General features: G+C 49.5%; 1 protein-coding gene and 1 long non-coding RNA gene across 2 annotated transcripts; one reads left to right on the forward strand and one right to left on the reverse strand.

Annotated features, from left to right (window-relative positions):
- On the forward strand, nt 1-10,340 carry LOC138849504 (uncharacterized). Its single transcript, XR_011388392.1, has 2 exons — nt 1-382; nt 10,056-10,340. It is a non-coding gene; the product is annotated as an uncharacterized lncRNA (long non-coding RNA).
- Nucleotides 3,759-27,987, reverse strand: CLDN18 (claudin 18). Its single transcript, XM_017346667.3, has 5 exons — nt 27,630-27,987; nt 12,890-13,054; nt 11,993-12,110; nt 7,306-7,416; nt 3,759-5,962 (listed from the first exon to the last, which is right to left on the reverse strand). Exons 1-5 carry the CDS (start codon nt 27,847-27,849, stop codon nt 5,791-5,793), a joined length of 786 nt encoding a protein of 261 aa, XP_017202156.2. The 5' UTR covers nt 27,850-27,987; the 3' UTR covers nt 3,759-5,790.
- Between the last annotated feature and the right edge of the window lie 11 nt (nt 27,988-27,998).

The following is a 27,998-nucleotide window of genomic DNA, read 5'->3' on the forward strand; positions in this document are numbered from 1 at the left end:
GGCACAGCAGCTGCCTCCAGTGTTTTGGCAGTGCACAGGCTGAAAAGCATCACTGCTAGAAACTTGAGAAACATTCACATAGATGCGCTGACTTCAGAATGGAGTAGAGGTGGACTTCAAGCATGGTGCTGCCGTCTTCTCTCCACCACACACTGTCTGCCAAACTGCCTGGGGCCTCTGCTTGTCTTTAGCTCTTCCCACTTCACCTGCTCATTGAACAAACCCTTTACTTTCCAACTGTGGATTGGGAGGAATGGAAAACCAGCCTGACCTCAGTGGAGAGGAATGGAATCATTCCAACACAGTCGTGGGGAGTAGGCAAATGTCTAAGAAGAGAAAAATTACAGGAATTCTGGTCCTTGATGAGGCCGGGGGAATCCAAGTGAGTGCATGTGTGTGCGAGTGTGTGTATGAGAGTGGTGTGAGAATGTGTGTGTGAGTGTGAATGTGTGTGTGAGAGCGTGGATGAAGGCAGTGAGAATGTGAGTACATGTGTGAGTGTGTGTGTGTGAGTATGAGGGTGGTGTGAGAATGTGCATGTGTGCATGTGTGAATGTGTGTGAGCATGAAGGTGGTGTGAGAATGTGTGTGTGTGCATGTGTGACAGTGTGTGAGTGTGAATGTGTGTGTGAGAGTGTGGATGAAAGCCGTGTGAGAATGTGAGTACATGTGTGAGTGTGTGTGTGTGAGTATGAAGGTGGTGTGAGAATGTGAGTGCATGTGTGAGTGTGTGTGTGTGTGAGTATGAGGGTGGTGTGAGAACGTGCATGTGTGCATGTGTGACAGTGTGTGAGTGTGAGTGTGTGTGTGAGAACGTGGATGAAGGTGGTGTGAAAATGTGAGTGCATGTGTGTGTGATTTGAGGGTCATGTGAGAATGTGAGTGTGTGAGTGTATGAATGTGTGTGAGTGTGATCCTTGCTGAGTGTCTAGGAGCACCCAGATTGGTCACAGGTTGGAGGCCAAGTGATAACATCTGTAAAGCTCTAGACACAGTACTGATTACCACAGGGACTCAGTAAAGAAAAAGAATAATGAAACCGTGTCAGTGGCTCACTGTAACAGACCTTGCAAAGTCACATGATTGGCTAGCGATGCGGTCAGGACGGGAAGGCCAGGCTGCTGACCCCCAGGGCAGTGCTCCTCCTGTGAGATGCATCAGCCTGGAGATACCAGGAGTCCTGGTAAGCATTACGTCTGTGCAGAGCTGACTGTACATAATGTCTCGTGGAGGTGGGAGGGGGCTGGGTAATGCCCAAGAAAAAAGAATTGGGCATCTCACAGAAAGACTGATGAAACTCCTTGCTTTGGGTGTTAGGGTGGACAAGTGTGGGCCCTCAGTCGTCAGCTACGGGGATTTTTTTGGACATATTATGAGTGTGTACTCATGACTTGGTTCATCCATTTCTTTGCACAAGGAGTCTTCCAAATACCCCTAAATTTTAGGAAATATAAATTTGAGTGGCTCAAAATTATGTAATTGAGGACACTTTTCTACAAACCACTTTCATAATGTTACTTATTTGAATTGAATGTAATGTTTCTTCTTTGACATTTTTAGGTCTTAATCAGTCATCTTTTATTTAAAATTATTTTAAAGGTAGAAAAGAGAGAGAGAGGGAGATGCAGAGGAAGAGAGAGAGAGAGAGAGAGAGAGAGAGAGAAAGATCTCATCTGCTGGTTCACTCCCCAAAGGTTCACTACAGATCTAAAGCCAGGAGCTAAGAATGTAATCTGTATCTCCCACATGGGTGGTAGGGACCCAAGTACTTGAGTCATCACCTTCTGCCTCCCAGGGTATGCATTAGGAGGAAGCAGGAGTCTGGAGCAGGGCTAGGACTTGAACCCGGGCACTTCAGTATGGGATGCAGACATCACACCTCTATGCCAAATGCCCGCTCTCAGTTTTCTTTGAGAACCAGAGTAATCTTTCAGATCCTCCATTTCTGTACAATATGCTATTTGGTAACTGGTCAGAGAGGGTTCAAATTTATACAACTGAAGCTCTTCTCAGAGTTCAGTTTCAACCTGAGAATACTGCTTTGGGGCCAGCATTGTGTTGGGTTAAGTCACAGCCTGCAATGCTGACATCCCCTATGAGTGCTGGCTCACGTCCCAGCTGCTCCAGTTCTAATTTAGCTCTATGCTAATACACCCGGGAAAGCACAGGAAGCCATCTCAAGAGCTTGAGCCCCAGAAACCGTATGGGAAACTGAATGTAATTCCAGGCTCTTGACTTTGACCTGGCCCAGCCCAGACTGTTGAGGATATTTGGGAAGAGAAGATCTTACTCTCCCCTGCCCACCTCACCCCGCCCCTCCCCTCTCTCTCTTACATTGACTTTCAAATAAATCAATAAATACATCTTTTTTTTTTTTTTTTTTTTTGACAGGCAGAGTGGACAGTGAGAGAGAGAGAGAGAAAGGTCTTCCTTTTGCCGTTGGTTCACCCTCCAATGGCCGCCGCGGCCGGCGCGCTGCGGCCGGCGCACCGCGCTGATCCGATGGCAGGAGCCAGGAGCCAGGTGCTTTTCCTGGTCTCCCATGGGGTGCAGGGCCCAAGCACTTGGGCCATCCTCCACTGCACTCCCTGGCCACAGCAGAGGGCTGGCCTGGAAGAGGGGCAACCGGGACAGAATCCGGCGCCCTGACCGGGACTAGAACCCGCTGTGCCGGCGCCACTAGGCGGAGGATTAGCCTAGTGAGCCGCGGCGCCGGCAATAAATACATCTTAAAAACATATCAAACTAACAAGTTTGCCTGATTTCTGAGGACTCGTGGCTTTTAGAATATGGTCTTTGGGGCTTTTGACAAATCACAGTCGAACTGCGGGCCTAGGTTTGGCCAAGTTAGATGCCACTGCTCTGGCTGTAGGAAGAGATTGGGGGATGGGTACATGACTCCAATAGTCCAGTGACTTTTATCAGGACTTTTTCTCCTACAGATATCAGAAAACAGCTCTTTTTGGCTAGATTTCCTGTCTGAAAGACGGCTTTATGCTTAGAAATATAAGCAGCCATCACCGTTACCCCGTGGGACAATCCTCTTGAGAAGTAAAGGAACAGAGAAGAAAGCACAATTGAGATACGGGCGAGAAAGGTAGTCTTGACCATGACCCAAGCTTGGTCCAGCTGTGCCCAAAACCAGTGCTGGCCTCAGATACTCCAGTTTCATAGGCCAATGCCATTTGTTGTAGAATTGTTCAGATTGGGTGTCTGCCACTTCAGTAGGTCCTTTAGTTGGATTATCTCATTATTCTTATCACCCCCACTTTGTAGATAAGGAAACAGAGACTCAGAAAGGTTTCTGCACTTCCCTTAAACTAACACAGCTGGGAAGGAGTGGAGTGGAGGCTGGGCTGTTCTGACTCTACAGCTCACGTGGTTTCTGTAGCCTGACCCTGCCTCAGTAAGTATTGGGTACTGGACTGGCCAACCCAACCCTTGTCAGCATCAAGAGGGAAGGCATTGGCTCTCTTGTTTACTGACCCATGGGCAGTCAGACAGGTTTCACTTGGTGCTTGGATCCCATGCTTCGTGTCTAGTTGCTCTGGGAACCCCAATTTAATATGGTTTCCCAATGTGCAGAGACCACTAACTGGGTTGGATCCATACCCAGTTGGCTTCCAGTCATCCAGGCTGCTGATGAGCAAACACAGATTCTGCAAGCCTACCCACACCCGGGCATATGCATTCAGATTTAAGGAATTGAAACGTCCTGCTTCCTTTTGCCCAAGCCTAGGAAAAATGAGTAGAAGCTATTCAAATGGAAGATAACAGTGTTTTTAATATTTAGGTAACAAAACATGCAGCTCAACACTCAATGCATATAAAATAAGAGCAAAACCAAGAAACTCCAAAGCACAATCTAATCATAAAGAGGCTGTCAGACACTTCAGTGTTTGATAGAGAATGTGTTAACTAAAAACCCAGCTGAGTAACAACTTAGGGCTTCAGACTTGACTGGGAACTTTGTGGTGCTAGAAGGGAGAGCTCATTGTGCCCAGTGACCTTCAAGCCAAAGGGATGACCTTTAATTCAAATCCTGAGAGCCCTCAACAATCTCCCTGCCATAGATTGCCCATTCCTCCCCACCCACTTTTTTTCTTGAGTTGATTTCCTTGTTCGTCTTTTACAGGCAATGATTCTGTGAGTGCTGTCTCTGATATGGTTGTCTCGGTGAGAAGGGATAATGGCTTTACTGCTCTTGCTCTTGCTGCACACAACTCATTACTATGGGCTATGATCTGGTCTTACCCCAGACACACGATACTCGGCCTGGAGACCCCATGAGTATTCACCAGTCCCCTTGGAGGGCACTTTCATGTGTACCATTTGATGTAAGGACATTTTCCCCCAAATAATAACCCAATGACCAGGTCCCCCCCAGGCACCAATGCTGCTCTTGATTTGGTACTTTTTAGAGACTGCCCTTCCCTAGGTTTCCTAGGGGCTTTGGTGCCGAGATGGAATTCTGGGAGCCCTGGAAAAAAGGCTTTAGTCTTTCTGCTCAAAAGGTCAGGGACGTGAGCACAGGGAAGGCGTGTGGCTGCAAAGGCTTTCGATTCTGCCTGGGCATCCAACAGGCAGACCACTCAACATGAATTAAGTGAAGGGAACAACTCTTGGAATAACACAAATGACCACAGCACCCAGTAAGCTCTACCCGGTAAGCTCAACTGGCAGCACATGTGGCCATGCATGTGTGGGCATGAGTCACATGGAAACACACCATTAAACTCATGCTCACCTTCTTTGTTTTGTTTTGCTTTTGAAGAACTGATTCTAACCTACTCTCTAGGGTTTGCTGTGTTTCATTTTTTTTACATGAGTTACACTTTTTATTATGTGTAATCAGAGTCATGGACACCTCGTAGGAGAAGAATTAGGATCAAAGAGCTTTTCATGAAATTCAGACTTAGGGGTGTGACTTAAGGAACAACATAGACAATATCAAATAACTCATTTTTTTCATTTTCCTTTATCAATGTGCAAAGGTGAGACTATTTTATTTTTAATGTATTACTATTCTAACTATGTTCTAGGACTTAGATAACCAGAACAGCTAATTTTCTCCCTTCTGTAGGGACAATTTCTGCCCTGTGCCGAAAGAGGACGTTGGTGGAGAGCTCAGGACACCCCCGGGATGGCCTTGCTGGGAGTAGCAGAAGGGGCTGGCTACCTCCACCTGAGAATCACTTTGGCCTGGCACCCATTGAGATCACAGAGTACGAACACCCGAGGAGGGGCTGGAGATACTATAGATATCCTTCCCCTATCTCCTCCTCTTCAAGTAGTGTTTATTAGTAACCCAGTTGGGAATGGGGGTGGCAACCATCAAACAGCAGAAAATGATGCCTTTTGGTTTACTTTCTTCTTTTCCTTTCAATTTTTTTTTTCTTGAGGATGAGCTGGGAAATAGATCAGCAATGGGCTTATTGAATGGAAAGATGGAAGTGGGGGAGCTTGTGTCAATCAGCATGGTGTCAGATAGGGCTGCAGACAACCTACTATCATCAGGTAGGAAAGGTTACAAAGAAGGGAGTAGAGGATGGAAAATGTGAACTACTGCCTCTCATTCACGCATGGGGACTCAGCCGTTTGGGGATGGAATGTTGAGAGAGAGACACAAGTGTGGCCAAGACCATGTGGTCTTCCTTACAGGTGAAATGAGTGTGTTCCTAACGTCCAGCTGGGAGTCAAAGCAACAAAGACTCAAGGTGGAATCTCCTTATGTTTTGGATGTGCTCTCTTTGGGGGCTTCCTCTGCCCGTGCCGGGAGGTCTTGGAGCATTACACGTAGTCGTACTTGGAAGGATGAGATTGTACCTCATCCTCTCCGTGGGCACCCCCATCATAAATCTTCTTGTTTCTGGTGTTGGATCCAAAGGCAGTGCTGGCCTTGAAGCCTCCTGGCTTGTAGGCCACGTTGTGGCCCGAGGCGTGGTAAGATACGGCTTTGTAGCTGCAAGAAAAAGAAACATTCCATGATTGTGAGTGTAGGAGGCCCAGCTTCTCCATTTACCTTGGAGTCACTCAGTTTTAGCACCGAAAATCCACTGTCCCCAGAATGCATTGATCTTGGTCAAATTGGACAGGTGGTCGCCCTAGCCTTTGGGACACTGGTTTTCCTGCCTCTGCAGTAGAGCAGAATCCTTGTTTTGTGTTAGAGCCTTGCTGAGCCAGTATTGGTGACTAGTGAGCACTCTCCCTAAGTCACTTAAAATGAAGCTGAACCCAAACACCACGTCTAAAAAACAGTATTTGGCAAAGAATCATAGAATTTGTGAGCTGGAAAGTGCCTACATGCAACCCGTTTTCTGCGATTTGCTTATTTTATGGACAAGGTAACAGGGGCTGCTATGGTCTGAATCTCCCCCTCTGAAGTTCAGGCTGAGACTTAATCCTTACAGGGGTGGCATGAAGAGGTGGCCTGTTGGGAAGGCATTAAATCATGAGGACTGCACCCTCATGATGGACAGGAGCCCCGTGAAATGGCTCCGTGTCGAAGGGCAAACACTCCTTCCTTTCCGAGCCCTCTGTCAGGCGAGGACGTAGCGTGGCCCCTCTTTGGAGAATGCAGCCTAAAGGCCGCATCTTGAAGATGAGCCCTAACACCAAACCTGCCAGCACCCTGGTCTTTGACTTCCCCATCTCCAGATCCAGGAGAAATACATGTTGATTGCTTATAAATGGCCCACTCTGAGGGATTTTGTCAGAGCCACCCACAGGGGCTAGGAGAGAGGCTGCGGGGGACCAGCTGACTACTGGAGGCCACAGAACCGCACTGGACTCCAGCTGTACCAGCTCCAGGCCCTTTTGTGCAGTGATCACTGTGTCTCTCAACAGCGGTGCTACTGGCAATGTGGAATGGATGCTTCTTCATTGTTGGGGCTGGGTTGTGCTTTGTAGTGTGTTTAGCAGCCTCCTTGACCTCTGCCCACGAGATGCTAGTACCATCCCTCCTCTCCCCCACCAGAGTGTCTTTGGATGTTGTCAGAGAGGCATCCTTCCCCGCAATGGGGTATGTGGAGGGGGTTGGCTCGATTTGACAACGATTGAGTTACAGTATGCTGGAGCTCCAAAGAAACCAGAAGTGTGTAGTTTTTCCCCTTCAAATAGGATCACACCTAAATTTGCCCAGCCTGAAATGTTTAGGTTGTGTTCTTTAAGTTCCTTACAAAAGAGAAAGTTAATAAACTTTTGGTTGAGAAAGTTCTTCCATATACCTAGATGAATTATTCTGGGATCCAAGTTATATGTGGAAATGGACTCTGAATTAACAAAACCTCTAACGGGGAGACTCACTTGGTTTCATTAGGGGCCAGGCCCCGGCAGGCGATGCACATCATGACACCTCCAATTAGGGTGAGGCCTCCAGCCACCCAGCCCACGAACAAAGCTGCACCAAAGGTGTACCTGAGTGAGGAGACAGCGGAAGTGAACGTGCTTGCTGCAACTCCCCATGCTCCGCCCACCGAACCCCGCTGCGGCCCCTCCCCTGGTCCCCCTTTTGGAGTAACCCTCCCCTCTTGAATGTTTGGCAAGAGAAGTTTGAGATGGAGTTGTTATTTCTTGATCCTTGTGTTCTCACGGTGGGCCCAGGAGCAGGTTTTAGCATTTTCCAAGGCTTCCTCTGTGGAAATGCAGTCCCATCGTGTGGTATTAAAAACCAAATAATTTATTATTTGCTATATACAATATTTGCTATTAATAATGTATATGTATTAAAAGGATGGAGACTTAATCCAGCTAGGAGGTCGGTAGGGTTGAGTCTCATGAGTGAGATATTTTGGATGTATAAGAGGGAGAGACCAGACAGACACAGATTTACACGTGGACCCCCCGACTCTTGTCTTGTGATACTCCATGCTGCCTTAAAACTTCCAGAAAGAAGTGGCAACCCTTTGACCTTGCACCTCCGAGCCAGGAGCCAAAACAAGCTGCTTGCCTTCACAGAGTCACCAGCCTCAGGTATTTCATTGTATTAGTGAAAAAACAAAGGTTTCTACACCTTGCAACCATCCACACAAGTAGGTAGGAGAACTATCTTCTGGAAGAACTAAGCTGAAGTGACCTGTCAGGCTTTCATTCATTTGATGACTCATTTGTTCAATGGGCACTTGTTGAGTTGCTGCTATGCACCTGCTACTGTCCTCTGGCACTGGGATAGAGGGCACCGTGTCCTCTGGCACGGTGCCTTTGTCTCAGCCCCCACTAGATTCCTAAGCGGAGGCATTCTGAGTGCAGAGTTGGTACCCTTCCCTTGTGAGATCCGCCTCCAACAGGACTCAGTCACATCAGGGACTGAGAAACAAAATCCTCCAAGAACAAAATGGCTGTGATTCTGGGTGGGCATTTTTTGATAGTGGAGAGGGATAGCCCCAGATCCTCAGTGACCAAAAACTATTAGGCTGTCAGTGGGTATTTCAGTGTTAGCTGATAACAACCCCCATCTGCAAGAGTCCTGCAGAAAAGGAGAGCCCAGCATGGCCGAAGCCTTCCCTTTGGGTGTTTCCCTTTCTGTTTCTTGTAGAGCCCGGGGACCACTGTAGAATACCACCATTGCTAATATGTTTGAAATCTGCTACATGAGCTAATACCGCTGGGCCAGCAATGGGAAGACAGCAATATCTGTGCAGACCTCTGCAAGCCATGAAAATATGATAATTCCCATGTGCTTGGGAAATACACACAGCTTGGTAGGATTGAGTAAACCACATAGGCCTCATGACCAAGAGGAATGTGTAGGGCAAAATTATTTGGCTGATACTAGCCCTTGAAGAAGTTCTGGGAGAAAATTTACCTGTAGGCTACTTTATTTCCTTTGGACTAGGAAAAAAAAGAAAACACCCATATTTGGTTTGAGTGCAGCTACCTTAGAATGAAAGACCCCCATTCCACCACCTCCTCCAACCCAGCATGGCTGGGGGCTAAACAGCAGGCCTGCTCCTTGGGGGTCCAGCTGGGGGGCTTCTGAGTGGCTTTCCTGGAGCCAGCCCTGGTTCCTCTATCCTGAAACAGAGTGCCTGTCCTTGATACCCCTATAGGGTAGAGTGGCTGCATATTGTACATGGTGATAACAACAACCAATCAGTGCCTTTCATGGAGCCCTTACTGATACTACAGTAAGCACTTTTTACCACCACCTCATTTAATTCTTTCAGTAGTTCCTGGGATGGGAGAGGGGGAGAATGAGAAGCTAAGTAATTTCTCCAAAGACCCAAGAAGGACATGGCCTTGTCAGGATTCAATTCAGGTCAATCTTCTCTCAACATTTTCATTGTTAATCCGTGTATGGGGAGCAAGGTGTCCCTGTCAACTTAAATTCTGTGAGTCAAGGATAACAAATTTGAATTCTTGGCTGAGACAGGAAAGCAACATAAATGAATGAAGTGAGTGACATATAAGAGAATAGTTTGAGAGGGATAGAGATAGAAGAGAGCAAGAGTGAGAATGGGGGGGGGGAGAGAGAGGGAGAGAGAGAGAGAGGGGAGATCTTCCATGTGTTGGTTCACTACCCAAATGCCTGCAACACCCAGGACTGAGCCAGGCTGAAGCCAGGAGCCAGGAACTCAGTCCAGGGCTCCGATGCAAGGAGCAGGAGCCCTCACTGCTGCCTCCTGGGTCTGCATTAGCAGGAAGCTGGAGTCAGGAGCTGGAGGTAGATTTCAAACCCAAGAATCCTGATATGGAATGAGTATCTTAACCACTAGGCCAACAGCCCACCTCCATCTTCCTGACACTAATATATGGGAGGGGGAGTCTCATATGCACGATAATAAATGGTCTGAGCGCTGGCCACTTGGGAGCATTTGGGATTGTGTGAGCCCTGTTGAAGGGCCCCAGCCTCTAGCTTAGAGATGGTTGTCATTTGAGAATGAGGGTACTGTGCTGTCAGATCTTCTGATTTATTTTGCACAAAGCTGGAGAAACGGGTGCATGTGTATGTGTGTGTGCATATCTCTGTGTGTATGTGCATGGCTGTGTTTGTGTGTGTGTAGCAGACGCCAATGGTGCTCTACCCCTTTAACCACTTCTGTGTGTCGTTTCCCCAGCTTGTGCACCCGTTTGCCTTTACTTCTCGGACCTCATGACTCCCTGCAGGCCTGGCTTTGGTCCAGCTCCGGAAGCCACTGTGCTCACATGACCAGAGGGCGACTGGCACCAGGGCACGGGCACGGAAGCCCAGCTCTCCGGTTTGCAGTGGAGACCACACTGAGTGTGCTTCAAGCTGCACAACTCCCTGGGGATGAGCCCTCATCACACCCTTGCCTGGCTACTGCTCCCCTTACTCTGTAACCAGTGCCCCGCCCCCCATTAATAAACAGATGCAACATGGAGTCTCTTCTCAGGATCTGTTTTTGAGGAACCCAGCCTGTGACACTTCCCATTTTTAAAAGTTGGCGATGAATTCAGAATATAAATGAAGTGTCTGGTCTGATACAAACTCCTTGCAGGCTGGGCGCAGTGAGAGGGTAGGCAGTCTGTAGCCCTGCTCCAGGGCTTAGGCTGAACCCTGCATACAGCACAGCAGTGATAGAGTAAGGGAGCAGGAGAGGAGGGGAGATTAGGACCAAATGAGATACTGGAGCCAAAGCCCTGTTGAGTTGACTGCCAAGATCTTTCTTGTATGACGTCTAGGCAGAGAAAGTAAGAAAATGGAAGGGGAAAGACAGCTGCCCATCCACGGAGAGAGAAGATTAAGGAGGAATTTCAGGATCTCGAAGCCTTTAGCCCACAACTAAAGCTGTCTGCCCAAGGGACAGGGCAGGTACGAGGGAGGTTGTGTGAGAGAGGGGCATGCCAGGTGGGTGGTAAGAGGCTCCTCTGGGCTGGGGCAGACATAAGGCATCCAGATTCTCTGGGCATTGCGAGCCCTTCTAAGTACGGTGACAAACCACTCTTCTCTGTCCACAGGGAGGAGGTTCCCAGGTCAAGTGACTTTTAATGCTAGAACTGGGGAAGTCTCCAGCACACTGGACTGTTATTCAGCCTACTTCTAAGCTGCCTCTGAAACCAAGGGGCCATGGGAGAATCACGGAGCAGAAGGGAAGCTTAGGGGAATCATCTTCCCAGCTTGGAGACACAGAAGACACATGGATGAGACTGGAGTTCTGAGGGGCTGGACAGCAATGGGCTTGTCACATCCTCACCCCTGGCCCCCTGTCTGCTGGTATGGCCAGAGAAAGGCCAAGGGAGTGCCTCCACCCCAGAGATGACAGGTGGGTCACATAGGTGTGATATCTGTTATTGCTGTCCTGGAACAAGATCTTTCTCCTTCAGGGTTTTGCTTTCTGGTGCTTGGTACGGGATCCGTGTGTTTGAGGTGACTAAACCAGTGCAGATGTTGGTATTGCTTTCCCATCTTTCCAAAGTTCTACCCTCCTCAGGCACCAGTTACAGTGGGGTCGCATCTTCCTGTGTTAGACTGTAACCTCCATGACAGTGGGGACCTTGTCTGTGTCCCCAGCCCCATGAACACTTCCCAACCCACAGCAGGTGCTTACAACCTTTGTAGAATGATTGAGTTAATGAATGAGATAAAGAAACAGCTGTGCAAGGAAGGACTATCCCTTTTTTGCACTTAACACTGCATCTTGCTCATTTCTATTCAAGCTTTTACCTGTTCCTAGCTGGGTCCCCATTATGGACGGTAGATGGAGGTTGATGTTCATTTACATGCCTGAGTTAATAGTGCCTGTTTCATTGCCACCACAATGGGGCCTGTGTAAGAGTGTGAGATAAATACTGTGAACTGTCACCGCTTTTCAGTGCCAATGTCAGATCAGCCTCAAGTCAGATCACCAAGGCTGTTTCACTGAAATTGAAGTTTATGAATTTACAGATCGCTCTTGATTGATGATATGGCATGGTTGCCTCTGATACATTTTTGCTGTTTCGGGCGCTGACAGTCACATTAGGCACATGTGTCTAATCAGATTCTTAGGACAATATTTGCCAAGGGCTAGAGAGACATGGATTAGGAGGTTACCTGGTCTGAACTGTCTGCACCATCCCACCCATGCCACTGTACATATTAGCTGTGGACATCCAGAAGTTAGTGACGAGCATGTTGGCGAACACGGACACTCCAACAATTGCACACAGACCTGTGAACAGAAAACAAGAGAGCCCCAGAGTCAGCTGTTAGAAATCACAACGCTTCTGCCGGCGCCGTGGCTCAATAGGCTAATCCTCTGCCTGTGGCGCCGGCACACCGGGTTCTAGTCCCAGTCGGGGTGCCAGATTCTGTCCCGGTTGCCCCTCTTCCAGGCCAGCTCTCTGCTGTGGCCAGGGAGTGCAGTGGAGGATGACCCAGGTCCTTGGGCCCTGCACCTGCATGGGAGACCAGGAGAAGCACCTGGCTCCTGGCTTCAGATCAGTGTGGTGTGCCAGCCACAGTGCGCCGGCTGCAGCGGCCACTGGGGGGATGAACCAACGGAAAAGGAAGACCTTTCTCTCTGTCTCTCTCACTATCCACTCTGCCTGTCACAAAAAAAAAAAAAAAAAGAAAAGAAAGAAAAAAAAAAGAAATCACAATACTTCTGAGGCACTTTATGCTTAAATGAGTTAGGTGAGCAAGTTTCAGAATTTTCCATTTGTTACAGACTGGTCCATACAAGCAATGATTGGATTCCTACCATGTGCTAGACAATGTGCCAGGTACTTATCTCCTATCTCACTAATTCTGGAAGGGTTTGTGTGAGTGCAGAAAGAGGCCTTCTACATATCTCGTGGCGAAGGGTAAGGTGTGGTAGGACCTCTACATTCAATCTGGAATCCCAGTGTTCAGTCATGGAGAGGAGCCACGTTTCCACCACCAGGACGATTTTGCTAGGACATTCTCAGAAGTGGGTGTGAGCATGGGAACCCCAAGCCCTGAGTTTACCTGAGATGATGAATATGACTCCGGAGGTCAGCGTCATGTTGGCCTTGGCAGAGTCCTCCATGCTGCCAATACGAATGCATTTCAGGGCGAAGATGGACACCAGGATGCCAAAGGCACCGAGGACGATGCCCACGACCATCAGAGCCCGTACCGCCTGCAGCATGGCTGTGGGACAAGGGGCAAGAAGCAGCAGACAAGTGAGCCCATTTCACCACGGGCCAGTATGCTTTGCTTTAACAAACACAGAACCCTCAGCTAACCACCGCAAAACCTCTGATCCGTTAAGCCCATGAACCACGCACCTTGTCTTTGTCAAAGGATGGGGGACTGTGGGAACTACGAAACACTTCACTCACCATCTTCTGACTGATGAAGGGTACACACAGATGTCTACAGAGTGAGAAAGTCATGGACATTTGGAGTTGGGAAGCCCTTGGAATTTGCCCACGTCAGTCTGCTCATTCTAAACCTTGATGCTCTAAGGTTCAGAAAGGAAAAATGACTTGTCTAAGGCAACAGACAAAATTACAATGAGGATTATGGTAAGACCGTGGAGCTCCGAGTTCTAATCTAAACACTTTCTTTTTTTGTCTTTCCATATGAGCTCAGAGGAGAACCAAGTATTAATTTCTAGCACACTTGTATAAGGAAAGCACTAAGTGATATACCAGGGCTACTCCACTTTTGTCCCTTTGCAAGAGGAACCTCTAAGGTATGGTGAACTGTGGGTTTTAGATGTTCATGGCAAGATCAGTATACAAACACCAGGCCTCTCTTCATGACCATGGTTCACCAGCAGTGTCCTTCCTAGCAATCAGTGGTAGCTGTGGGTCATGTTGGGAATCTCCTGCAGGGACCTCATCTCCAGACATGAGCAGGTTCCAGAATATTCCATCCCAGAATACCCCATGGTTGTTTCTAGTGCATTCTTAAAGTGTAGTGACTCATCACAACATTTTTTAAAATTGAGCCTGCATAAGAGGGCACAGGACAAAAGTTGTTAACAGATCATACATGGTCTCTATTCCCATGGAGCTTATGCTAACATGGAGAAAGATGGTTACCAATTGTGTCCATTGCAAGTAAAATGATTTTTGCAAGAAACACGATCAGTCCTTGGTGTCTTCCAGGGAGCAAGGACCCTGGTGCAGGTCGGTCTAATGGAGCTGAACCACGGAACTGTGTGGAGATATTAGTGGTAGGTGCCCATTGCTTTAGTCATCCAGTGTATCCACCCTTCCTCTCTTAGGCACATGATTTTTGAAGGAGCTGTCCTGTCTAACTTACACTAGTGCTTTTCAAACTTTAAAACAGGGGCCAGTGCTGTGGTGCAGCGGGTTAACGCCCTGGCCTGAGGTGCTGACATCCCATATGGGCACCTGTTCTAGTCCTGGCTGCTCCTCTGCCAATCCAGCTCTCTGCTGTGGCCTGGAAAGCAGTGGAAGATGGCCCAGGTGCTTGGAGGAAGCTCCTGGCTCCTGGCTTCAGATCAGTACAGCTCCGGCTGTTGCGGCCATCTGGGAAGTGAACCAACAGATGAAAGACCTCTCTCTGCCTCTCCTCTCTCTGTGTAACTCTGACTTTCAAATAAATAAATAAGTAAATAAAAGAAAAAAAACTTGAAAACAATTTAATTTCAAATCTGTCAAAAATTGATGCCCTGGAAAAAATTTTAAAAAAAATCACACACTTGATTGTTACAGACATGTCAAATTCTTAGAAAAGTGTAGAAATGTCTATCGTTAACTTTGGTAGCAGAACTGTTCAGAAGGATGAGGCAGCTCATGGGCCAGCAGGGTCCTCAGGCCACACTCTGAGCAGCATGATTGACCCTGATCTTTAGGCCACAACCCCACATCTTGTGCCTTGACCACAGTCACTGAATCCAGCATGGGCCCCGAACTCAAACTGGGCAGCTGAGACCCTTATGGAGAAGGCTTGTACTCTGATACTGACAGCATCAGGTCAGCCTCTCTCCAGGGGCTGAGAGTGTGAGAGGCAGTCCTGGGAATCCATGACTCTCACCAGCTGGAGAAAGCTGGGGAGCCCCGTCCAGTGGTGAGCAGTCCAAGGGGAGGTGGGGGACAGTGTTTGAGCTCCTTGTGCCAGCTATTCCTGGAGCCCAGACACATTCTGTCCTTGGGTTACAGCAGCTACCCCAGCATCATCATTAAAAAACAAGCTCTTACCCATTTGAGGTAATTGAGGTTGTGGTTCTGTTACTTGGAGTCAAGTAGTTCTCACGTGTGCAGTGTGTAGAAATGCTAACCTCTCAAGCCTGAGTGTGGGTGCAGAGTTTCCATCCCTCTGGGGTGCAAGGGCATGGCCAGAGCCTTGCTATAGCCCCTTGCAGATGTGAGGGACATCTGGCAGTGTGGTGTCAGAGCAGGTGGAAAGGCCAGCATTTTTCTTTTGCTTGAAATAGCTGAACACTTTTCTATTTTTTTTTTGACAGGCAGAGTGGACAGTGAGAGAGAGAGACAGAGAGAAAGGTCTTCCCTTTGCAGTTGGTTCACCCTCCAATGGCTGCTGCGGCCGGCGCACTGTGCTGATCCGAAAGCAGGAGCCAGGTGCTTCTCCTGGTCTCCCATGGGGTGCAGGGCCCAAGCACTTGGGCCATCCTCCACTGCACTCCCCAGCCACAGCAGAGAGCTGGCCTGGAAGAGGGGCAACCGGGACAGAATCCGGCGCCCCGACCGGGACTAGAACCCGATGTGCCGGCGCCGCTAGGTGGAGGATTAGCCTATTGAGCCACGGTGCCAGCCTGAACACTTTTCTAATTCTATGAGCAATAAGCGCTCACTGCAAAACCTTCAGAACCCATAGAAAACCATAAACAGGGGCAAAGCCCCAGCAACTCATTATCTCCACCTGAGGCAGTAACCACCCTTTCACATTTGGTGAGCAGTTTTTCAGGAAGACGTTTTTTTAAAAAAGGGCAGAAGCAAAACCTTAGTGGGGATTTCACAGCCCCTAGAGAACAAGCCAGGAACTTGCTAGACATGCAAATGGGTGAAAATCTTGCAAAGTTCTAACAACAAGGGTTGTGGGATCCTTGCAAAGGAGTTGTCCCTCCTACCCTCAAGAGGACAAGATAATAATGTCCAGACAAAACCACAATTTGAGAATGGAAAAGAAGAGAAATACTTAATATTTTTCCCCTTGAAGGTGATCATGGGGGGATCTGCTTAAACTGCTAGAGGCAAAAGTGTCAGAGGAGCTCTAAGCAAAACAGAAAGCTCTGTCCTGCCCTGCTTGCTATAGCCCCCTGCTACTTTGGATTAACGGCTATTGGGTAGGGGCTTTTCAGACATCAAAAAATTAGGCAATCCACATACAAAACTCAGCAATGTGGATAATATAATTTCCTTTTTATAGTTGAAGAAATTGAGGGTCAGAAGTGAAGTATCTGCTAAGGACACATACCAAGGGAAAGGCAAAATTGGGTCAGACCCAGAACTGTCTCCTAGCACATTGTTTTGAGGTCCAATGCCCTGGAAAAGCAGGTGGAGGTCTGGCTGCCGCCCAGGCCCAGGGATCTGGAGGGAAGCTCCTTACACAGTGACTCCTCCAAGCTTGGAGACCTAGACATAAGATGTCAGCCCCTGAAATGAATGCCCACAACGTACAAAGGAGCATTCTCGGAAAATAATGTGAAGGAAAACTTGTCCTGGGAGATGATTTGGAAACATGACTCTCAAGAGAACTTCCACCCATCCCCATGGAAGATTTCCATCTCAAATAACCGCCGGCATCAGCGGAGCTGCCAGCTCACCCTCGTGGATTCACGCCTGCGGGTGCTGCTATCCTCACAGCCATAAATTAACATATTCTTGAACTCAGTTGTTCATTTGTCAAGTATTGCAGAGCCCAGGACCTCTGCCCAGCCCTTTGCCCAAGACTGCAGGAAGTACAAAATCTCTTGAGAAATAATCTCTGCTTTCAAGTGGTTGACAGTCTGGAAAGACTGCATTTTTTCCAGGAATCCTGAACTGCAAATTTCTTTCCACCTTGGGGGTACTGTGGCTGAGTTAATAATTTGTGATAGGGGCCAGCACTGTGGCATAGTGGGTAAAGCCGCCTCTTGCAGTGCCGGCATCCCCTATGGGTGCTGGTTCAAGTTCTGACTGCTCCACTTCTCATTCAGCTCTCTGCTATGGCCAGGGAAAGCAGTGGAAGATGGCTCAAGATGGCTCAAGTGCTTGGGCCCCTGCACCTATGTGGGAGACCTGGAAGACACTCCTGGCTCTTGACTTCAGATGGGTGCATCTCTGGCCATTGCAGCCATTTGGAGAGTGAACCGGATGGAAGACCTCTCTCTTTCTCTGCCTCTCCTTCTCTCTCTGTGTAACTCTTTCAAATAAATAAATAGGTCTTTAAAAAAATACTTTGTGATAGTGGCATAGTGGCTAATGGTGTGCTTCTAGGCCTATTTTTTAAAAAAGATTTATTTATTTATTTGGAAGATTTACAGAGAGAAAGGTCTTCCATCCACTGGTTCACTCCCCAGATGGCTGCAATGGCTGGAGCTGCGCCAATCTGAAGCCAGGAGCCAGGAGCTTCTTCCAGTTCTCCCATGTGGATGCAGGGGCCCAACCACTTGGGCCATCTTCTACTGCTTTCCCAGGACATAGCAGAGAGCTGCATCAGAAGTGGGGCAGCCAGGACTTGAACTGGAGCCCATATGGGATGCTGGCATTGTGGGTGGCAGCTTTACCTGCTATTCCACAGTGCCAGCCCCTTATAGGCCTTTTTAACACACACAGGTTAACTGTGAGTTACACCTGTGGTTCTGCAGACACCCAGAGGACACTTGTGGGGCAGCCTTTGCCTTCAGGAAGTTTTCTTAAGGCTGTGCTGGTTCTGGATGTCATGGCCAGAACACTGGACAGATGAGAAAACAGAAGGGAACTTCCATGTTCTTTCCACCGGCTTCTTACAAACCTCATTACAAATCTTTTTACAAACCTTCTTACAAACCTGCCTGTGAACCCGCTAGAGGTTTTGAAAACTGCTCTAGGTCTTATTTGTATTTTAAGCCTGAAGCTACCCAGAGAATAAAATCTTTTGTCTCTTTGAGAAGCATCTGGTTAAAATGCAAACACAATAAAGCAACTAACCAAACCATAAGAATTAACCAAGTAGGATTTTAAGATGTCCCTTTCTCGTTCCATGAAAAGTTACACTCATGATCCTCAGCAAAGGATGAGGTCGTTGACTCCCTTTAGGGTGGTTCTAATGTTTGTCATGTGTGTGCTATGACTGTGGCTGAGGTCTGTGGCCTTTCCTGCCATTGCTGTCTCAGGCACCACGTGATGCTGGCAGGTGGGCCGCTAAAGTGGTGAGGCCTTGCCTGACTTGGAAAGTTGCTGCCAGTATGCCACAGCAGCCCCCTGGTGGCAGGGGTCCAAGCACTTGGGCCATCTTCTGCTGCCTTCCCAGGTGCGTTAGCAGGGAGCTGGATCAGAAGCAGAGCAGCTGGGACTCAAACTGGCACCCCTATGGGATGCTGGTATTGCAAGTGGCAACTCATCCCAGTGCACCACACCAGCCTCCTGGGCAGTTTTTGCCTCGGGCTCTCAGATGCTCTCTTGCCTCTCCTGGGTCAGGTTTGCATGGTGCAGTCTGGCTTCTTTCTTGCTGTCATGTGACTTCTGGGTTTCTGCCATACCCTGACTCCGCTTTGAACCAGGGGTCCACCCTGACCCTGAGCTCCTTTTTATTTTTTTAGCACCTCCTTTCAGCTTGCACCACCCCTTTCTTTTAGCCTATAGCTGGGAAAGATAAAACAGTGTGTGTGTGTGTGTGTGTGTGTGTGGTCTTCTGAGAGTAGGAAATGTGAGGGGGCAGGTGTCAAGCAGTGGTAGAAAATGCTCCCCATGACTCCTTGCTAGAAACACCCTATGAGTACTAATTGCCAAGGGGCTGCACGCTGGTGATCTGAGCTTCCTTTTTTTTTTTTTTTTTTTTTTGACAGGCAGCGTGGACAGTGAGAGAGAGAGACAGAGAGAAAGGTCTTCCTTTACCGTTGGTTCAGCCTACAATGGCCGCTGCGGCCGACGCGCTGCGGCCGGCGCACCATGCTGATCCGATCTGAAGGCAGGAGCCAGGTGCTTCTCCTGGTCTCCCATGCCGGTGCAGGGCCCAAGCACTTGGGCCATCCTCCACTGCACTCCCGGGCCACAGCAGAGAGCTGGACTGGAAGAGGAGCAACCTGGACAGAATCCGGCGCCCCGACTGGGACTAGAACCCGGTGTGCCAGCGCCGCCGGCGGAGGATTAGCCTATTGAACCGTGGCGCTGGCCATGAGCTTCCTTTTGAGTTGAGAGATTTTGCCAACTGGCATCCGCCTCCTCCTGCACAGATAGCTAAGCAGAGAACCGCCTTCCCACCCCTCACCCCAAACAGGCAGGTTTCTCTTTTCGCCATTCTGTCTCCTGTTCAATGCTCTGATTAAGAGGTCTGGGCTTATCAACTGATAACAGGTGAGTCAGTGGCTCTATAGCCTGATTCCCTGCACCAGAGGTGTGCCGAGCATTCCTCCCAGTGAATAATGAGGCGTTATCAGACCCGAGGGGCGGGCAGGATTCAGGGCTGGAAGAAGCAAATACAAAAAAGGGAACTCAGTGTTCTCTCCCTATTGCAAAATACCTTATTCCCCCAAAGGAGCTGCGGACTGACAGGTGAGGAGCCTTCCCGTGTGGTTCTCAACGCCCCCAAGCCCCCTCGCACCTGTGCGCCACCTGGGGCAGCTTTTCAAGAAACAGGAAAGTTTTGGCCTCTGAGATTTTTCATCTGGATGTTCAGTAATTCAAGGAGTAAGATGAGAGAACTTCCCTATAAAAGGCGTTAGGAGGAGGTGCGCAGATGAGGAGTTGAGAGAGGAGAGAGCTCCCAGGGACTGATGCCACTGGGTTGATGAAACTGCAACTCACTAGCAGTCAAAGGCCTGGGCAGGGGTCTCCGTGGGGCAGGGGGATGGGAGGGAAACATCTCCAGGCAGAGCCTGGCCTCCAGCTGAAGGCAGGAAGAGCTGGTGGAGGGGTCCAGAGGCAGGGAGGGAGAGGCCCAACAGGGAAAAGCTTCTTTAAAGAAGTTGCAAGAGACTTGATTCTCTTGAGATGCGAGGGACCTGGCAGGGAGGGGCTGTGCAGCTCCTGAAATCCTACAGGAGAGTGTGATGCCAGGGGCGCGTTGTTAGGGAGTCATCTGACCTCACTGCGGCTGAGCTTTCTGGAGGGGACAGAGAAATCTCCCATAGAGAGATGCTTTGAGGATCAGGCTCCATACAGACGAGTTTTCTCCCCTCCCCTGGCCCATCCCACACAGCCTTGGCTTGCCCTGCCTGGAGGCATCCCTGAGTCCTCCCACAAGGCAATAAAACATGGGTGAGGATTTGAGACTCCTGTGGGTGCAGGATTGTGATGGGCAAGAGAGGAAGAAGGTTTGTGGAGAGGAGGAAGAGGAAGGCCTGGGCCTGATGGCACTGAGGAAGGAGGGGAGACCAGGAAAGAGAGAAGCAAGGTCTGGCCAGTACTGGAGCTGGGGAGGTGCTGATGGTGAGGCCAAGGGGGAAGCTTCGCATCTGCACTGCCCTTCCCTCTCGCCTCTGCTGTGGTGTGAATGCGTACATTCACGTTGAAGCTTAATGCTCAGGGCAGTTATGCTAAGAGGTGGGGTCTTGAAGAACTGATTAGGTCACATGATTGGTTTAGGGTTGAGGGGGTCTGTATCTTTTCCTCTCTGTCAAAGAGGACCCAGTGGTGGTCCCCTCTACCCCGTGGGGATGCAGCCAGAGGCACCGTCTTTGACGAGAGCACGCTTCAGCAGACACTGGCTGCTGGTGCCCTGGGCCTGGACTTCCCAGCCTCTAGGATGGCGAGAAATACTTATATTGCTTACAAATGACCCAGCCTAAGGTGTTTTTTGTCAGAGCAGTAGGAACTGACCCAGGCGATCTCCAAGGTGGGACCCAGCGACGTCACCCTGATGATGTGTCTTTCTCCAAGAACTGGTGCACCGCTGAGCAGGACACCCCAGGGCACGGCACTGGGAGGTGACCACGCCACCAAACAGCAAGTGCCACAGCCACATGCTGAGTGTGGGGTCCGAGCCCTGAGCCTGAGCTTTGCCCATTGAGAAACAGGCACAAAGCCTCGTCTCATCCCCGAGTTCCAGATTCTGCTGGGCTTTGCAGACTCGCAGTCAGTTCCATGTATTGTCTGTACACCATGTAGGACAACACATACATGCTGAGACCTTTCTACACCCTTACACAGGCATGCTTGTGCTGAAGCACTTTTCCTTTCAACAAGAAAGCAAGCACCTGGACTGAAAACCAAGAGGTTCCCCTGGATCTTGTTTTAATTTTATAACTAACTTATAACTGCTTCACCTCCCGGGTCAGTTTCTTCCAGTGTAAACTGGGGAAAGATAAGTTGGTTTCATGAGATTGTGAGCACTTGGCTCAACACAGAAACACTCCATCAGTATCAAGAGGGCAGCTCCTCTAGAAAGGAAACTTTAGTCTCATTTTTTCCCTTATGGATTTGTTTCTTTAAGATTTTGGGGAACTATTCTCTAGTTAAATGTGGCTTTGTTAAAAGCCTTAATTCGAGTGTGTGTAAATATGATTGATAGGTTGATGAAAAATTCCCTAACTCTCCCAGTGGCTTTTGTTATTGAGTTAGGAAGGGGTGTGGGTGGGGGGTGAGAGTGTAGCTAGTCATATGGAAAAAAAATCAAGGCCCTCAGTGCCTGCAGAGGGGCTGAGAAATAGTGCAGTGATCAGAACACAAGTGAGATAGGTGTGAGAAAGGAAAAAAAAAAAAAGATTTGAATCTTCGGATATTTGCTTCCATAAAAGGTGCTTGATTTTCGAGAAGAAAAAAATGTGGAAGGGCCAGTGTCTGAATTGTTCAAGAGCTTTGGGGGGTACAGACACACATTTCCCCAAGGCCAAGGTCCAGATCTTGTGAACGCATTGCAGACCATATACACACAAGTGCCTGTTGTGAGACATCTCAGAGACGGGGAATGTAAGAGCAAGGGATGGAGGTAGCCAGCCCAGGCCTTTGGTTCCAGCTCACATGCCCCTGAACGTGGGGCCTGCCACTGTACCAAATGCAGCCCAGCGGTTTGCAGATACACGAGAGAAAACCTGACTCGACTGTGGTATCATCATGGAGCCAGGCACATCTGTTTGCCGGGTCTTTGCCTCCTCTCCACCCTGCCCATGGGTGCCCCCTGCTCTGCTCTCCCACTACCTCGAGAGAGGAGAAATCGGAGTGATGTGCAAGTCACCCACTCTTTAGACTTGCTGGCCCTAGCTGTGCACAGTTAGCGATATTGCTCTGTGTGGATCAGTGTGTGATGTAGCCTCCGCTTCCCTCCAGCTCAAGTCCAGACTGCTGCCTTCAATCCCACGGCAGCCATTCCTAGCTGGAAAAGAAACAGGGCTTGGGCAGGGGCAGAGGACACAGGCTTGGAAGTCTTTCAGCCTCGTGTCCACATCCTGCTCCTTCCATCTTCCCTCCAGGGGCTTGGGACAAGTTATCCTTGTCCCGCCCCGCAGCCTCAGTTTCTGCCCTTAAAAACAAAGGTAACACATAGAAGCATTCCCTTGCAGGGCTGTGAAGATTAAATTGGAGAGTCCTTGTGTCATCCAATAAGTAATGGCTCTCTTTCTCTTTGGGCGCTGTCCCCAGAGCCGTGCATTGACTGTGCCCCAGAACGAGAGGCTGTCTTGGACCATCAGTCACACAGAGCTGTAAAAAGTCTTGATACCGCCACCATCTACTCATTAGCTTATCTGTAGGTTATAGGATGCAGCCTCTTGAATTGAATTAAGTTATTCTATGGTCGTAAGATAGAAATAGAATGATATGGTCTTTGTCAGAGGGATGACACGTTAAGTGGAATTCTGCAAGCCAAGAGCTTGTACTTGGGAGGAATTTAATACCCGGGAGTTATCCTTCTGACTGTTGGCTCAAGTAGTCTAGGTATGTGCAGCATGCCTTTCCGTGGCCACTCTAAGGCACTCACTCCTCTCTGCTGGAGGGCGGTACTTCTAGGCTCTCTCTGCAGCCTTCCTCTTTAACCAGGAGTTTCACCCAGCAACTCCGCTGCAGGTCCCTCTTCCCAAGCCCTTGTCACACTCAAGGAAATGCTCTCAGCAGCTATTGCTGCTAACTCGTCCTCTCCAGGCATCGGGGCCTGGCTGGTCAGTGTTACTCCTCCAGCTGCACCAGGGGCCCCCTAAGTGTCCCTGTGCCATGCTGCCACTTCTCCCTCCCGTTTGCTCCACTTCTGTACGTTGCTGCAATCAGCTTTTGAGTTTGCCTCCTAGTTCCGGCCCATTCCTTACTCCAGTTGGCCAAATCTAAGTCACCCAACACACATTTGTATTTCAAATGCCAGTTTATAGTGTAGCCACACCTACTGCCCGAGGACTGGCTGCTCCTAAACCCATTCTGTCCTCCAATGGCCACAACTGCCAGTAATTTAAAGCATCTTCTTTTGTGCAGACTCAAACCTGGGACGTTTTCTCCCTGGTTTTCAGTAGAATCCTTCACCCAGGCACGCAGGACTGGGGAACGCCGTTGTGGTGGCTACTGGAAACTGTCCCCTGGTTCCCATGCTGGCTCAGCCCAGAATTTTTTTTAAAAGTCTTCATTTCTTTTTTTTTTTTTTTATTTATTGGAGGAGGGAAGGAGCAGGAGGAGAGAGAGAGAGAAGAGAGAGAGATCGCTTCCAAATGCCAGCAATGTTCAAGACTGGGCCAGGCTGAAGCTGGGAGCTGGGAACCCAGTCTAGGTCTCCCATGTGGGTGGAGGTACCCGGCCACTTGAGCCATCACCTGCTGTGTGCATTAGCAAGAAGCTGGAGTTGGGAGTGGAGCCAAGACTGGAACCCAGGCACTCTGATAGGAGACACAGGTGTCTCCAGCAACCTCCTAACCACTGGGCCAAGTGTGCGGCCACTAGATTGCTCTTTCACAGCATAGCTGGGAGATGGCACCCAGAAGCAATGCTACTCCCAGGCGCCAATTGCCCATGACTTTGTGGCCAGCAGTGAGCAATGTGGGAGAGGCAAGGCAGGCGTGTCGGCGTCCTCGGCTGCAGCTTACGACAGACAAGAGTCCTAGAGGCTCCGCTGCAGGTCCTGACACTCACGGTCACAGTTCACGAGATGTGAGAGGGGACAGTCCTTCCTGCCAGCTCCCTGTGCCCTAAAGCTCTCCTCAGAGAGCTCAGCGTCTCTCCCTGGGTGGGTCTGAGACATCTCAGGGGTCCCTGACATGGAATCAAAGCACCCAGCTCTCCCTAATCTCTTTCCTCCTCCCCGCCTTCCTTGTCTCCCTTCTTCCCTCTCTCTCTACCCCACTTTCCCTTTCTTTTTTCCTCCTTACTTTTTGGAACTGCTTTTCTCTCATGATCATATTTCCATCCCTCTGCCGTTAAGTGCAGGAACATTTTACAACACAGATGCTCACCTCAAACCCCACCGCCTTCTGCTTCCAGGCGTCTCCCACCAAAATGCCCAGCTTCTGAAACCGCGTGCTGTGGATCTTGTATCAGACCACCTTCTACACATGGAGGGATTCCAGATACCTGTCTGAATGGGAGTCCCTGGTGTGTGTCTTTGGCATTCTTCCTGGTTTTCAGTATTTGGTGCTCAAAGGTATTCATTATTTCCAGCAGGACTGACACTAGCATGGTGGGAACGGTGCAGCCAGGCAGGGACTGTCAAGAGGCAGCAGGAGCTCACTTAGTATGTCCTACATCTCCCAGCTCCCTGGGCCATGTGGCGAGGGCTGGCCAGTGCACTCTGAGTGGGAGGGACATGTGTCACCTCCAGGAAGGTGCAGTGAAGAGCCGTGGTGCCTTCTTTAAGCTTTTCTCCTCCTACTCCGGCCACTTTGAAGAGTGTAGCACCAAGGAGGCTGCTCCTCCCACTGTGGGCTTCAGTGGGCAGGAAGCAGACTTCTGTGGGGTTAGGCCCTGGGATGTTTGTATTTGTCAGCTGAAGCAGGTGACAGTAACTCCTCTGGTTAATAAAGGCCCTGAAACTCTAATTCCTGTTACATATTAGGCATGAAAAGATATTTGTGGACTACACGGTTGGATGAGCAAACGAATCAATTTCAGGCAGGGGAAGAACAAGATCTTTTTTCTACCTAGAGCCATGATGGCAAAAATTTAGTGCAAAGGCGATCTACTGTCTGGAGGGTGGGGGTGGGACCCTTGACTTGTTTTAGTTCACATGGCTTGAATACACACTTAAGACAGAATATTCTTTGTTTCTATTTAGTTTATCAACCATTGGCTGAATATTCACTCTCCCAGCTCTTATGCTGGGAACCGGGTTAGCTATTGTGACCGCGCTGGTGGGAACTGAGTATCACTGGAACAGCTAAAGTTCAGATGAGACAGAACTCCCTAGTAACCCCACCCTCATTCCCCCTCTCACTCTTCCCACTGTTTAACCCCTTTCCTCCTGGCACTCCACACACCTGTGTCCTAGCCCCACGCCGCCACATGGTAGTTTTGCTTTGATAGTCATGCACACGCCTGTCCCCTCCCCTGGGCTTTGCAGCTGCAGACAAGGCCCCTTGTAGGTATGCGGCCAGACTTCTCAGACTTGTGAGCCATGCACAAAGTTCAAGCAAACATGCTACTGCTGTGAGTGCTCTGGGTTTGGTACAGACATTTGTGGAGGCTTATCCAATTTGGGGGTGTGAGGAGGCTTTGGGGGAAGATTTGCAGAGAGGGTGGTTGATTGATAAAGGCCCTGAACCTCTAGTTCCTGTTGCTCAGTAGGTATGAAAAGAAATTTGTGGGATTTATGGCAGGATGAATAAATGGATCTGTCTGAAACAGGGGCTTTGGGAACAGCGGTGTCCAAGACCAAGCCCAGAACATAGTATGAGGAGAGGCAAAGACGTTGGAGGGGAAAGAGGCCTGGTAAGAGGCAGGTGAGGGAAGCCGCAGGGTGCTGTGTGCCCTTGGTTAAGCAGTGAGTGGGGAGTCATGGTCGGGATATTTGGGTTTTGAAGTACCTAGGGAGATGCACTAGGAACTGGTGACTGGAAGACTCCCCCGACTCCATGCCGCTGTCAAAGGAGCAAACAGAGGTAAAGGAGAGAAACCAGATGGAGAAAGGTTCAGAGTGGGGCGTGGTGGAAACACATGGTCTTAATTTTGCTGTCGGTGACCCAGAGAGGACAGAACTTGACAACGACAAGATCAAGGGAAGATTTTTGCAGGGGATTAGGACATCAGCATAAATCAGCCGAGGAGGTGACAGGGGTCAGAAGGAGAGTGGCTGACCACCAGGGCCCTGTCCAAGACAGGATGGCGCAGGGCCTTCGGATGGCTGGTGGGGTGGGGCGGTAGATCTTGCTCTGTGAAGCAGAGCTATCAAGGGTGACAGGAGAGATTCCGAGAGGGGCTGTGAGGGTGCGATCCCTTAGTAGAAGAGCAGGGACAAGTTAGAGAGTGCAGGCAATGGGGTTTGGCCATTTAGGAGAGTGGTATATTGGGGTCCCCAAGTGTGGCAACTGATCCATAGTGATCCAGAGACGGACACTGTGCGTGCGTGGGACCCTGGGAAGTGGTCCTGAGAATCCTCATCCTCTGGGCTCCCTCTCCTCTGGTAGGCTTTACCTCCCTCACTTCCCTACGTGGGTCTTGGCGTGGAGTCAGGATGTCTGTTGGTCCCACAATGAGGGACTTTGCAAAATGGAATAAATAACCCCCTTCTCTGACTCTGATACTTATCTTCTACTTCCTTCTGAAAAAGGAAGATGAATGAGTTGAGTCACTTTTCACAATTTCAAGGACTCCGCAGCCTCTTGACAATTTCTTGCAAATGTGTTTTGCAAATTCCTATTTGCGAGGCATTTGCTTCAGAGAGGCAGAATCTAGCATCCCTCCTCTTTTGATACCACACTCCCATCTTGCTCACCCCTCAGAGCCTCTGATTGCTTGATAGATTATTTTCATTTTTTGGTTTTAAGGAAACCACAATAAACAGCAGGCAGGTAGGCTGTGCTATTTTAAACAATTATCTGGATTCAAAGGCAGGGGTTTAACTTATTTCATCTTCTAGGGTGACAGGATGTCACATTTGTAATTATATTTGTATTATGACATTATTATAATGTTGTAATTACAGCTGTGTAATTATATTCCAACACACAGAGGACAGCAGACCTTTTCAACAAAAATAGAGAAAAAGGATCTTTATAATTTAACAGCCATGTGATTTCTTTTTGGCACCTACAGAGACTCCAACTTTTCAAAGAGCAAATTTAATTGCATCAAAATGAAATGAAATTAGCTCCCAATAAACTTTTCCAGCTATAAAAAAAAAATGCACCCCTCCCCTTACCCCCAGGTGTGTGGAGGGAAGTTCAAGTCACACACCACGCAGAGATGCACACAAGGGATTTTCTCCTTGAGAAACATGGTATTAGGAGCGTGCCCCGCGCTGTGGACCCATTCTCCCTCCCACCCCGCCTGCCTCCTTCCTGGCAATGCCTGGCGCTTGGGTTCGCCTTCTCTGATTTCTCGCCTGCGGGACTTTTGCTCTTTTTGACAAGGCGCCAACCTCTCCTGTTATTCACACCTTTGATTCCGCATCGGAGCTGCCAGGGTCACGCCCAGAGGCAGGAGCGCAGCCCAGGCCCTTCCTGCGTGCTCGCCCGGTCCTGCCCCAGGGCGCGCCCGGTGCCTACCTGGGAGGCCCAGGATGGTGAAGTAGGGCCGGCACTCGGTGAACCCGGAGCTCTGCCTCACGCAGCTCCTCCAGAGCCCTTCGTACTGGAACACGGAGGTGACAGGGTTGTCGTACAGGTCCTGGGTGCTCCACGTGTCCATGCCCGTGGCGGCGATGCAGCCCGCCAGCCCCAGGGCGGCCAGGAGGAAGCCCACCACTTGGTACGCGGTGGTGGACATGGCCTCAGCCGCCCTGCAGCCGCCAAGGTGTGCGCCCGGCGCGCCCGAGGGGAGCGCGGCTAATCAGACAGTTTGCCTTGGCTTCGGGTGTTTGCTCACAATGTTTTCCTTAGATAGTTCAGTTTCACTCGTGGTTCAAGGGCATTATT

Source organism: Oryctolagus cuniculus, chromosome 4 (assembly GCF_964237555.1).
Source record: "Oryctolagus cuniculus chromosome 4, mOryCun1.1, whole genome shotgun sequence".
NCBI lineage: Eukaryota > Metazoa > Chordata > Mammalia > Lagomorpha > Leporidae > Oryctolagus > Oryctolagus cuniculus.

What these genes read in the sequence shown, in the direction of transcription:
- CLDN18 (XM_017346667.3), bottom strand. Translation starts at nt 27,849, where the DNA reads ATGTCCACCACCGCGTACCAAGTGGTGGGCTTCCTCCTGGCCGCCCTG. An exon ending in AGTCATATTCATCATCTCAG is followed by an intron (nt 12,111 to 12,889) that starts GTAAACTCAGGG and finishes TTCTGTTCACAG; the next exon opens with GTCTGTGTGCAATTGTTGGA. An exon ending in GTGCAGACAGTTCAGACCAG is followed by an intron (nt 7,417 to 11,992) that starts GTAACCTCCTAA and finishes CTCCTCACTCAG; the next exon opens with GTACACCTTTGGTGCAGCTT.